A 13941-nucleotide genomic window follows, 5' to 3' on the forward strand; every position below is an offset into this window, starting at 1 on the left:
CATAATATTATAAAAAAAATGTTACGAAAAGGGAGAACAAAAAGTATTCATCTAACCGAATCAAATAAAATTATGGTAAATGCAAAACTTAAGGCGATGTATCTTCAAATTTAAATGTCATTGAAATACGTTTTTATCTACATTCTATCGATCTATTTTTCCGCAACAATTAACATTGCAAAGGTTACCGCCACTGCCGCAACTTGCTGAAACTTAATACTGACCCAAAGATCATTAAATTGTCCAATTATATTCGGTTTTCAATGAGTATGGAATAGTTATAATATCATGTTACCTTCCGGCAGGCTAGACGTTGCCTTACTTTTACCTCCATGCATTAAGGATTCTATCTGTAACGACCTAATACGTAACTGTTTTAAAATTTGTGGTTTAGATACATTATTATTTTAAAGATGAAAATAAGGATTACGTTTGCGTTTCTCAATGATCTGTAATACGTTATTAATATTACTTATAAGCCGTTACATACAATGAAATATACTTAACTTATTAATATAGCCCACAGCATAATTAATTACATTTTTTAAAGTTTGAAATAGACCGCCATTTTAGCTTTTTTATATACTACCAGTTTAAGTATATTACCTGTTTCCTTTATAATTAATAAAAATTATATTACGATAAGATTCGATTTACAGAGCTTTAAAATTATTTAGCATAAAATTATTTAAAGTAAAATCTATAAAACGAAATAACATTGAAACAATACATAACAATTATTGTATTTCATTCACCAATGTACCATTGAAAACAAAGTCGAACATGCGAGGCAATCCATTCCAGTTTAAAGTCCGTTATCTGTGATTTAGGAGTGCTAAACCACAAAATCATGTATCGATCTAAATAGTGTTGTCAACTTATCTAACAGGCAGTGGTTAACAACCATGTCCGAACACGAAACGCTTACCAATTATCAGGAGCCACAAACCATTCTGGATATCTGGATCTATTTTTTTTACTTTATTACCTGTTTGGTACCGTATCCTAAACGGCCACACCGTCACGGCAACACAAAATACGTTCTAACCGAATGTTGTAAGAGTCTTTTTACATTTTGTCCCATATAGAAGTAGGGTCAAACTCTTTTTGTTAAGATTTGTGTGTGGTTTCGAGATATAGAAACAATGGTTTTTAGGTGGCATTTTGGCGTCTTTGCAGATTAATTTCGTGAGTAAAAAGTTAAGGGTTTGTTTAAGCTACTTGTGAGGATCAATAGATAAGTTTCAGTCATGATAATCTTTTTTGTATGGATGTCGTAATCCTTCTTGATTTATTTTTAATATTTGCAACGTGGGAACTTTACGTTCGAACAAGTTGGTTCATGTCTTCACCTCTAAAGGACTTCTCTATAGGTGAAGGTTTTAAGGCGTGGTTCCTATTTTGTAGTTTGAAACCACTGATTGGATATTAAAATTATACAAAAGGAATCATAATAGAGATGAGAGTGTGTTTATTAATGAGCTTAGATATAAGATATAAATGCTACGCAAATATTGTATAATTTCCTCGTGTTTAATTCCAAATGACACTTATCCTACTAAAATTATACCTAAATGCGAAAATTTGTGAGTATGTATGTTTTGTGTGTATGTTTGTTACTTCTTCACATCAAAACGGCTGAACCGATTTAAAAGAAATTTGGTGTGGAGTTAGCTGACACCCTGGATTATTACATACTTTTTATTGCGATATTCCCACGGGAAAACTTTTTCAGGCGCGGGTACAGCTAGTTGCATATAAAAAACACATCGGTGACTAAAATCTAGACACTAAAGCGCGTCTCGGATGTTAGTAGAGATTTATGTAGAGCACCATTAACTTGACGCTTTTAACTACATTAACAAAACCATTGGTACTGATACTGTAACAAGTACATACATTCCATTCAACATTTCACTAAGAATTCGAGAAAATTTCGTGCGTCAGATACTGCCGAAAGAGCGAAATCCGGGGGCCTATTAAGACATCAGTTGCTCTCGCACATGGCGTTTAGTTCCGGAGTGAGTCACTTCATGTATGTATGTATGTATGCAATATGCACATGATTCATGCGCGCGCGCCGCTCCCGGAGTATCTCGGGATCTGCGGTGAATCAACGACACGATGCCGTGACTTTCCATTGGGAATTTTCTGTGCTTATTACTAAGTATGGAAGCGTCCGTAGTCGAGTTAGCTTGAGTGTTCGTAACTGGTAATAGAAGTTAAGCAAGACATGGCACGGTTAGTTATTGGATGAACCAATTTCGAAGTGACATTTGGGTTGACCACTAGCTAGCTAGCTTGTGTTGGGTCCACCAGCCCGTACTTGGCCAGCGTGGTAGACTAGACCTAAATCCCTGCCTTCATTGAAAAGAGACCCGTGCCCTAGCAGTGAGGACGTGATGGGTTGTGATGATGATAATTACTAAGTATTAGAGATGGGCCGAAATTCGGTAGACATTCGGTTTAACCGAACTTCGGCAGGTTTAACCGAACTTCGGTATTCGGCCGAAATTCGGTTCAAATGCCGAACATTCGGCACATCTATTTCTACAATTTTGTATGAAATACATTGTCGAATTTTGAAAGCAATGTTTTTGTTGGCGGGTGTCTCTACCTGGTAATGCATGGCCATTTTTTAAACCGCATTGAAATCGCGAAAAGAGAAAATGTTTTTCTACTACCTTAATAATTAACGTTAATATATAATATCCAATCTCCATGATTTTTTAAATGTTAACGACTCAATGAAATACTTGGTTTATAGTTTATTCTTTTTTCTAAATTTGCTATGGATTCAAACTTGTGGGCACCTCAAATATCGTAATTTTTGTGATCAAAACTGTGTCTGGAATTTCGTACAACATGTAGTTGTAGGGTTGTGTAAAAGTAGTATAGTCAACTGTGTGTAGAATCAACCTATAATATATCATGCTGAAGCGATTGACATCAAAATCAAAGATATTTTTTTTTATATTTACTTGAAAAAAAAAGTTTTCTACCGAAATTAAAATTTCGCCACGAAAAGTACCTATATTGTCAGTCGCGAACTGCATTGATCATAATACCTATTTCGCTAGGATCTCTCTTGACAAACTAAGATTTATAGAACAGCTGCAAATCCGAATTTCAGCGATAATTCTTGAAGTTGTTTAGTAATTTGGGTATATTTCCCTGCCAATTACAAAAGTAAAAAAAATACCGAATGTTCGGCCGAACTTCGGCCGAACTTTTCATTTTCACCGAATGTTCGGCCGAAGCCGAACTTCGGTTCAAACCACATTCGGCCCATCACTACTAAGTATATAGCATAGAACTTTATTACTATACAACAGGATAACGTAGAGACTAGTGAGTTTACTGCTTTGCTAAAGTTCCTACACCTTAACAATTATTATTTCTTAGCTAATTTTGAACAAATGTTTACTGGGTATTTTCAGGGTGTGTGCGCTTTGATTTTCATGAAATTCACAGAAAAAATCTTTTAGCCTATGTACCTACTGAAAGAATTGAGAGGCATCCTTTTACTAATTTGAAAACGAGAAGATTCTATATGCATCCTCATATTCTACCTAATATCGACCTATCATTTTTTTACCCCAAGCATTGCATAGTCATATTGTCTGATACAACTCAGAGGAATCCATCTCATGATTTCGCAATCGTGAGAACGCGAGCGTGACGCCGACTCAACGACATTCCAAATTCCAATCAATCGAGTCCATTCATTCACCTGAACTTTTATCAATCACCCTCCAATTTATTGGACGACTATTCTGGTCATGCAAACTATTGAGAATGTACTGCCCCACTATTCATAAGTCGAGGGAAAAGTTTCATATTAACAAGAAAAGAAAAGTAGCAGTAGCTTGCCATTGATATAAGAGCCTTGGTTTGAATTTATATCACCCTACTTATTGAATTTAGAGTTATTGAATTTATGCTCTTCTGGACCCACTAATGAATACAGGTAGGACATCAAGGAAACTCCAAGAAGGAAGATCTCGCAACTCTGATGGTGGAGGATATCAGCCTCCACCATAACAAATCCGTAGTAATTTCAACATTGCAATAAAATAGTTAAACTTTCCATAATCCGAGTATCGTCATGGCATAGTTTTCACATGGAACGACCACTGTGACTCATCCACAGCGAGAACAATTCGCCAGCATATTTGCACAGCCTTCTATTAGGTAGTACATATATCAAATTACTCATATTTTTTGCTTTCTCGGCTCTGAATAGTGAATCACTTTCGTTCGGTCAATGGCGTGACCTTGGGGCCTATGAATGAGATGAGACCGGTGTACGAATGTGCGGTCTTTAGTCTGTTACCGAATAACCGGATAGTGGTTATCGGTTGTTGCGTAATACTACACAATCGAGATAGTAATATATTAGTGTTTATTTATAACTGTGACAATTTTTTTCCCGTTATGTTTGAACGATGATTATGATGTTTGCACGAATTAGTAAATGTCTAAACCCAGTTTAAAAGTTTAGTGATTACATATTTTTATACAATGTTTTCAGAATAACTTTTATTACTCACTCCTTTCACTAAAATTACCAACGACAAAACAACATAAATAACCAGCCATACCTAATGCTAAAGGTCTGAGGTCCGTAGTCGTGAATTCCTTCATTTCCGGAGTATAGTCTTGACCTGAATTAACTCCGACGGTATCTCTGTGAAAGTGTTGTCACTAGTTGCGTAAGACTGTCGAGGACTCATCAAGAGATCTGCCAGGTCTATTTTCACTCTTAATGTATATTAAATAAGAGTGGACTAAGGTATCGCCCTTGGGGAACTCCAAGTTTTTTCGCAGTACCTCTCACTGTGAATCTAGCTGGTTTGTATTATGAGATGCTGTGACATTGGGGAAAGTCCTGGTTTTGCGATATACTGATATGGTTATCAGACCGCGACAGGTCTAATTATAATTGTGATTCATCGATTGCAAAAGGCCTAAATAATGTTGCCATATTGCTTTAGATCTGGTAATACTTACAGCTTTTGTTTCTAGAAATTTATTTTCTTTCCTTCTATTTTGCTATGTTACTTACCAATATTTTTCTGAATGTCTCAGATGGATAATGTGCAAACTCCGATCATTTAAGTAGAAACCTATCAAAATCCGTGCTGATCACTTATAATTGGTATCCACTTACTTAAATTATATAGGTACATACATACCTATAGTTCCTACAAAACACTAGGATTGCCCTTGCCCAGTACGCACTTAGCGAGAATCTGAGATTGGTTTTCCTCCTTACAATTAATCTAATTTAGATCTAGATAATTTTCATTGTCAGACCTTACGGATGATTGCTGGGATAAGTTCGAAGAAATAAGGTATTTTTAGTTGGTTTTTTTTTTTAATTTTAACTTAGTGAAAGGAGAAAAATCGATATACCTTAGTACCTAGAAAAGTCGTTGCAAATTATGACGATGATAGAGACACTGATGTTGTATAAATTTGATATAGGTTACTTAAAACTATTTCCTAAAATTACATACAATAATATTTAATAATTAAAAAAAACGTTATCGAATATTGTTGATGTCCCCAATACGACAAAGGACTGCAAGGCAAATAGAGTAGGTAACCTCAAACATGCAATGTGTAAACCCTTTTGTGTTTCTACTTAGTGTGTTTGTCTGTGTGTCTGTATGTCCTTACAGTCACGTTGAGCCTGCGGTTACTACAGGCCTCGAACTTTTTTATTTACTTACTGAGCTTATTATTGCAGTTGGTATATAGGGTAGAAATTTATATTTGGATGTGTTAAAGTTGACAGTAAAAAAATAATAATGATATAATTAAACAACATGCATAATAAAGTGCCTACACAGAATGTTATACTGAAAAAGTGAAATGTGCCTAAATTGTTAAAAAGGAATGACGTAAAGAATGATTTACTGAATACCTATTTGAATATGGATTATGTATCATACGAGTTTAGTAGTTTTATGTGACATAATGCTATTTTTGATTAATATAGGTAAAATCTTTTCATCAGCCTGTATTTACCTAGTATGTATCGATTTTACTGTGGTTAATCATTTCAAGTTATCGGAAAAACCTTAACCACATCATTAATGTATTAGATAATAGTTAAAATTCTTAAATCTGCAGTAATTTTGTTATGTAGAGGTTTGTGTTTTTATAGTATCGAAAAGGATCGTATCAGATTGTGAGAAAACAACTTGCTTATGCTGCTTATTTGCCCTAACTAAAACAAATCTAGAAATGACGTTATTTTCAACTAAAAGAAAAACCGTTGTATTGTATCTTTACCGAATTATCTTAAAACAATAAAATTAGACAGAGGACGTAAAAAAACCTTAGACCCTAGTAAAAAAATGGGAACACCCAAATATTCCGAAAAACTTTTTTCCGAATTTGAAAACACCGAATATGTAATTTACGAAATATTGCAATACCGATTTTTTTAAATGCCGAATTCTAAAAATCACGTAAATTATAATTTCGAATATTATAATCACGAAGATTTGTTATTACGATTGTCAAATACACGAACGTTAAAAAATACGATTACTCAAGCATACGAAAAATAAAATAACGATTTATTATAATCACGAAAAATTCAAATCCCGATCGAAAATGTGATAATTCGTGATTTTGACAAAAAAACCGTAAAAGTCTTAAAAACCTTAGACCCAAAACCTAAAGATAGGTGCGACGACGAGCAAAGCGAGGAGGAGCGTGTTAGGTGCACATAGATATCGAAAAACAAAGCGGAGCGCAGCGAAGCGGAGCGGACCGTTTCAAATATAGAGCAAAACAATTGCTCGGAATTTTATGGTGTTTACCCTAAAAAACCTTAGGACCTAAACCTAAAGATAGGTGCGACGACGAGCAAAGCGAGGAGGAGCGTGTTAGGTGCACATAGATATTGAAAAACAAAGCGGAGCGCAGCGAAGCGGAGCGGAGCGTTTCAAATATAGAGTAAAAATATTGTAAATAGAAAACTATTTGTAGTATTTGTTGTTAAGTAACACAACAAAGCAATGAAATTGCTCGGATTTTTACGGTGATTATCCTTAAAAACCTTAGGACCTAAATCTAAAGATAGGTGCGACGACGAGCAAAGCGAGGAGGAGCGTGTTAGGTGCACATAGATATCGAAAAACAAAGCGGAGCGCAGCGAAGCGGAGCGGAGCGTTTCACATAATATAGCTTAAAAAATATTGTTAAATTGTATACGGATTATGCTGTTAATAAACACACTATTCTTAATAACTATTTCTTGTTAACTAAGATACATTCGGGAATTTGTATTTTCGGAATATTAAAACTTCGGGATTCGTAATTTTAACAATTCGTTATAATAAAAGGTCGTACTTTTAAAACATCGAAATAATAATATTCGGAAAATTGACTTTCGTGATTTTAATAAATATGTGGTTTGAAATTTCGTTTATTGACTATTCGTGATTTTAGTTATTCGGAAACTTGAAATTCGGGATTGTGAATTATTCGGAACTATGAAATTCGTAATTTTAAAAATCGTTATTTTCATATTCGTAAAAAAGTAATTCGGATTTATGTAGTGTACCCTTAAAAAAATATATGTAAACTGCAGCATTCGCCCGGTATAGTATACATATTAAGTTGTAGTGCATAGCGACAATACTACTTGAAGGATCAAAAACCTCATCACGCGCAAACACCTCGGCATTAACATACATAATATCCTTTTTTTAAGTCCCAGTTTCGTGACACATCGTGTGTGAGCCGCGGTAAATAATAAATCCTACTAATAAACGTAAAAAAATACAAGCCTGTTTAGTATGGTGGGTGACTATGGTTCCGTAACAACTTAAAAATATTGTCCTGGTGAAATATTACAGCTAAGTAGTAATACTTGCTACCTACTTGATACAGCTTAGATACCTAAATAAATCATATATTATTTTACTAGCTTTTGCTCGTGATTTGCATAGTCTTTTAAAGGTAAACTTCCACCTATGGGTATCGTACAAATCGGACCAAACGGATTTTCATGAATCATGAATTAAGAAATGGCGTCGGCAATGCCAATAAAGTGGGCGCACTTGTGTGAGTTCCAGGTGGAAATTCCAGGAAAAAAGTAGTCTAACTTACTCAATATCGCATTAATACACCCGAGCTGAGAAATATTGACTATCACTTTTTGAAGAGTTAAAAAAGGTTTCCATCACATTTTCACCACCGATCCCTAACAGTGGAACGTGAGCAAGATAAAGAGCGCAAGAGTGGACCGAATATGTCGCTATTGTAGCGGCGGGGATCGTTAAACCAGCGCTGTGGAGAACTGCACACACGCCTATATCCCTGGCAGGGTAGGCGGAGGTGCTGTTTGGTATGATACTAGTTCCTGCTTTTATGCTACATAGTTCTAAAGTAAAAATAAGGTGTCGGAGAACAAGAAAAAAAACACGCACTCACGCCTTGTACTAATGTACTCCCTTGCGGGGTAGGCAGAGGTGCATTGCTGCACCCACTTTTCGCCAGAGTGTTATGTTAGTCCCGAATAGTCCCAATGTAATAGGGGGCGGGCCTATTGCCATTTTAAGGGCACATCCAAGACCTGAGAACAAATATCTGTGTTTAAACAAATATCATCCGGGAATTGAACCCGGGACCATCGGCTCAGTAGTCAGGGTCACTAACCACTACGCCATTCGGTCGTCACATCCTATACTCAGAAAAAATTATAATAACTTCAACACAGTAAAAATCAAATCAGGCTATATCGGGAATTTAAGTCGAAATCATAAGACAAAATATCTACATGTATTTTCTTTCTTCTGATAAGTAACTCCACATGTATCTTTTACATTAACCCTTTCGGTAGAAAGGTGGTAACCAACCGACCTTTTCATCCCGTTCCGTCTCCATCGCGCCCCCCGCGCGACAACATCGTCCAAAAAAACTTCCGCCGGCGTCAAACAAATAAACAAACAAGTGTAAATAAATCGCCAGCCATAATAATCAGAGCAAACGTCCCGTGTCAACCTAGCACCTTCGGACTACCGACGACAGGTCATTGTGCGACGAACCTCTAAGGCTTAGGGCAAACAGGAGGGTTCCTCTATAAGTACTGATGAAAAATGGACGGACATAGAGTCGTGGCTCGCGCAGTAGCGCTCCAGTAAGATAATAATAACTAAGAAACTTCGTTTTTTAGTCATATAGAGTGACCCCCCTCTGGGAGGCGGGAAATATGAAACCCTTTGAGATCGGTAGCTGAAGTGGTCGTGAAGATTATTGAGCACGAAATGGGAAGGTTTTTGGCCGTCACGTTTGAGGGTGCCGTGTGGAGGGTTATTATTTTATAGGTGAGATATTTGCGTTGATGTTACCGTGGGAATTTGTGTAAAGTTGTTTCATATACTTTTTTTTGTTATAGTGGTGATATGAAACAATCTAATGATTTTAAGTGAAAAGGTCTTCAGGACAAAATTTCTACTGAATACTTACCCTATTTGTTTTAAACATGGTGATCAATCATACAACAACTCTTATTTTCGGCCCAAATTTTAATCAATAATTAAATAGAAGACCCTCATGGAAGAGGTCAGTTCCACACTTGGCCGTCGGTTTCGCCCTTGCGCTTTTGTCGTCGCCAACGCAAATACGCACTCGTGAATGCGTTGTGTAAAGATATGAATTTGTTTCAACTCCAGCCTGGGAGTGGGAACACAGTGGAATGTCAACTGCGTGAAGTAAGTCTGGCCCTGTAGCACGGGTCGCTATTAAGACGTGACAAAAGTTCTCCGTCGCGCTCGCTCTTGAGGCTGCGCGATGTGAGTGCGATGAAAAACTCTTATCACGTCTTAGTACGGCCGTACTAGCCCTTCTGGAGGATTTGTGATATATTATGTGCTTCACTATAAAGGTAAGCGTCCACGTTTCGGCATCGTAGGACAACGGACTCATCGCATTATTATTTGTATATAAATTCACACAAGTGCGTCCACTTCATCGGTATTGCCGACGCTGTTTCTCCATACATTTATGGAGAAACGACAAATCGTTTGGTGCGATACGATACCAATAGGTGGACGCTTACCTACCTTTGTTTGATATCCTTCATTGATATCATCTCATTTATTGCATACTTAGCACTTTCTATTGTAATGAATTCCTGGATTGTGGTTTTAGACAAGACATCCCCTCAGTCGTCAGTCGTAGTGGTCAGGGGGGTCTCTCCTAGATGACGAAAAACGAAGTTTCAGAGCGCTGCTGCTGCGAGAACCACGGCTCTATCTCGTTGTATTAAACGTGCCGATTGAACGACAGTTTCTTTGGTTCGTTTTTCGGCAGTATAGAGTAACCCTTACCTCCAAGTCTTAGCCTACCTATAGAATGTGAGCCGCAACACACTTTAGTGAATTACCTACAATTGAATTGGGTTCAAAGTAAAAGAAAAATCATAACACAGAAGTAGTTTTAATAATAATTTAATTGAACAAACATGGGGGCCATGCTTGTCGTCATTATAAATACTTTTTGAACTATACAAATAAATGATTAATTCATAAATAAACTAGCTCTGTTCTTTACAATAATATTATTAACAGCTTCTATTAAAGCTAGTCGTCTTCATTGGATTTCAGTAACAGTAATATAAATAGTTAACAAATATTAAGGACGAGTTAAAATAATGGTTGTAGGAATAAAACATGTGTACATTATCCTTGCAGCCTCAAACACATCATTCACAATTAAATAATACAGTAATCTAGGGAAAGAGATCGAACCAACAAGTGGGGGGCTATTCTCAAACACACATCATATCCGACAATCGTCACTCGTCTATCTAATGTCTAGTTACATGTCCATGTCAGATACAATACAACCAATCTGCCGAAATATTAACATTAGCCCATTCACGCAGAGTGCTTAAACTTTACATTGTACACAAAGAATAAATATGAACCGCTAATGTTAGATAAGTCTGGTGAAATGGTAATACTAACAGTAAAGTTTACACTAAATAATACCGCAACAACGAATCTGCACAAGAATCGATTAAAATAGGAAATAATTTTAGACCTTGACTAGGATGACGGGAAATTTTGTTGCATACAATCAAGCGGCAGTCGCAATAATAAATAATAACATATTTAAATTCGTCGTCTATTTACAAAATAATACAAAAAGGAACTAATTCTTTCTAGACCCAAAATGGCAATTTAATGGCAAAGAGTTCTAAATCGCTACTAAACCTAGCGAAACGAGACTTGCAAGAACAAGCGTGTGACTTTGCAGCACGGAACCGCCGCGCCTATATAAATAAATACATTTGTCTAGTGTCGTCAAACCAAGCCGGTGGGAAGGATGCGCTAAACTCTTCAATCCCGCTGCTCAGCAGTTCAAGACTTGGCTTCTTGGGAATGTTTCTGGTGGACCCTCTCGAAGAGTCTGCCGAGGTAGCTGACGTAGTCCAGGGAGTCTCTGAAGACCAGCAGCATGTCTCGGAGACGGTCCTCGAACTTGGGCAGTTCGGACAGGTCCAGTGGAGGGATCTTGTCGATCAAGTTGCGTGCTCTGATCAGCTCCTGGAAATAATGGAATAATAGGGTTAACGTTTGTTAGATACCTACTTTATAGAGAGGTATATTATAAAGGGGGTGGATTTGATTGTTGTTAGTGTGTTTGTATTGTATAGGCTCTGAAACCACAAGATCGATTTGAAACATTATTTCTGCATTATTATATTTCATTGTGAATAAGTGCTCTTTATACTTACAAAATTAATAAAAAAATCTGTCCCGAATAATACAGGTAAATACGGATATTTCTTCTAAAATACTTACAAAGAAATTGCACAGCATAAACTTGATGTCATGGTAGGTGACGGTGATGTTAGTCTCCAACTGCTGATCCGTGAACTCGGCGCCCCGCGTCATCTTGTCGAAGGAGGCCACCACGAACTGCAGCCCTCTGTACAGCCTCGGCAGGACCGCGTCGAGCCGCTCGTCTGAGCTCTGAGGGCAAGAGAGAGGAGGGTTAGGGAAATATGTCAATGAGAGCGTAACTATAGTAATCTGGTGTGGACTAAAGGGGCCCATCGATGGGGGATGTATCAACCTGTACCAGATTCCCTTCTGGGTCATCCTGGACCGTCAATAGCAAAAGCTAGACTGGATAATCTTTTTAACATGGTGGAAAATCTAAGCTGCTCTAGTGTTTGTCGCCGACACGAAACGAAATCTGGTGTTCGTGGATGCATTATAATTATTAATTTTTAGGGAATACGTATGGCGTTTTAATTTTTCTATTATCTTCACAAATGCACAGCCTTATCATTTAAAGTACATAAGCAACACGCTTTATCAATCATATTATTATCTTTAAATTTAGCCAAGTTGTCCACGGAAAACATCCAAAAACGGAATCGCAATAATAATTGTTTCCCAATGATTACGTGTGCGATAGCGGATGAGCGCTCGGCCGACAATGCCACCAATGAAGGCAATTCCGCGAACGAGATTCAATAACATACACACATACACGTTTGTTGAGTCAGCGTTACCGCCTTAAATTTTGCAGCAATGATACTTAGTCTCTATCAAATAGACGCTGCTTGAGTAAAAAATTGCATTCCAAAAGTAATCCTTCAATGATCACAAGCACAATAATCAATTTGGTAAGGGCTGCTTACATCCAAAGGCAACATCAGACAGAGTAAGCGTCAACCCAGAATTAAATCAACCAACCAACAGCTTTATTGATAGGCAGCCAGTACTGCCTGAATGAGGAAGGCCAAGTGTTGTGGCTCGTATTGGGAGAGACCGATATTATTACCTAGCAGTATGGAAAGCGTCCGTAGTTAAGCTAGCTTCAGTGAGCAACACATGGCACGGTCATCGGTCAGCCATTGGATCCTTCACTGGAAGGAGACCCGTGCCTCAGCAATCAGATGGTCGAGATGCTCAGTATGGAAAGTAACCGAAGAAAACATAAAAAAAACAATATAAAACGCAACTCACCAAAAGCTCCTCAATGACCTGCGCCGCAGTGCGGTTGTGGTGCGGCGCGTGAGTCGTCCCCGGCGCCGCCACGTGGCTCGCCGGCAACAGCTCCGGCTCGAACCACGACAGGTTGCGGAACCACAGGTCCGTCTCCCACCGCTCTAGTAGCGAATCGTAGATCTCGAAGCTGTGCGTGTGGTACGCCTGTAACAATAGAGTGGAGTGGTGAAGGTTGAGGTTCCATGGGTCTTCTTCTTTTTCTTATCGTGTCGACGAAAAAGTCGCTAAATAATACATCCCCAGAACTGGGCCACTGATACTGCACCGCTGGTAGCGGTCATGAGCTCTTCCCGCTTACAGGTGTACGTCCATGGGTGACATTAGAGTGAGAGACACATGCTGAGTCAGAGCCATTTTACTGACATAATACACACCACATTTATTGTGATTCTTCTTCATGTCACTGTTTTCTATTGATGTTGTTTTGTATTTGTGATGTGTATTCTTTTAGTAAATAAACAATGTGTCTATGTCTATGTCTATTTGAGTATTTTGTAAGGGTTAAAGATTAGGTTTCTTGTACGCAACGATTATGCCGTCAATAATAGCTCTGCTTTCCATGGTTAAGTTTTGCTTGACTTGGCGTTCTCATGTGTAAAACTGAAATTCTGCGTCTATTGCATAACACAATGGTTTTCACGCTCAAATTTTAAATGGCTAATTTTAGAAAAGTTTTTAAACGTTGATTAATAAAATTTTTGGGAAGGATTTTATGTCAAGGTGGTAAAACTTATTAATAAAAACAACCAGTGCATGCCGATGATGATGATTGCTGCTCATCTGAACTCGAGCGCAACTCCGCGTATCACCGTGACTCACTCCTTGTTCTAATCCAATCAAACACACTTGATACAGTTCCCAGTAACATGGAACTATAAATAGTATTAAA

General features: G+C 37.6%; 1 protein-coding gene across 3 annotated transcripts in view; it reads right to left on the reverse strand.

The window, feature by feature from the left end:
* Positions 1–10459: 10459 nt before the first annotated feature.
* LOC119692526 overlaps positions 10460–13941 on the reverse strand; it is a 41961-nt gene continuing 38479 nt past the window's right edge. For all 3 annotated transcript variants that reach the window (XM_048629541.1, XM_048629540.1, XM_048629539.1), the window contains 3 exons: positions 13011–13196; positions 11835–12005; positions 10460–11576 (listed from right to left, as the gene is read on the reverse strand). In XM_048629541.1, the coding sequence (XP_048485498.1) occupies positions 11391–11576; positions 11835–12005; positions 13011–13196 (543 nt within the window). In that variant the 3' untranslated portion in view covers positions 10460–11390. The remainder of the gene's footprint in view (positions 11577–11834; positions 12006–13010; positions 13197–13941) is intronic.

The sequence above is a fragment of the Plutella xylostella genome, chromosome 23 (assembly GCF_932276165.1).
Source record: "Plutella xylostella chromosome 23, ilPluXylo3.1, whole genome shotgun sequence".
NCBI classification, from domain to species: Eukaryota; Metazoa; Arthropoda; class Insecta; order Lepidoptera; family Plutellidae; genus Plutella; species Plutella xylostella.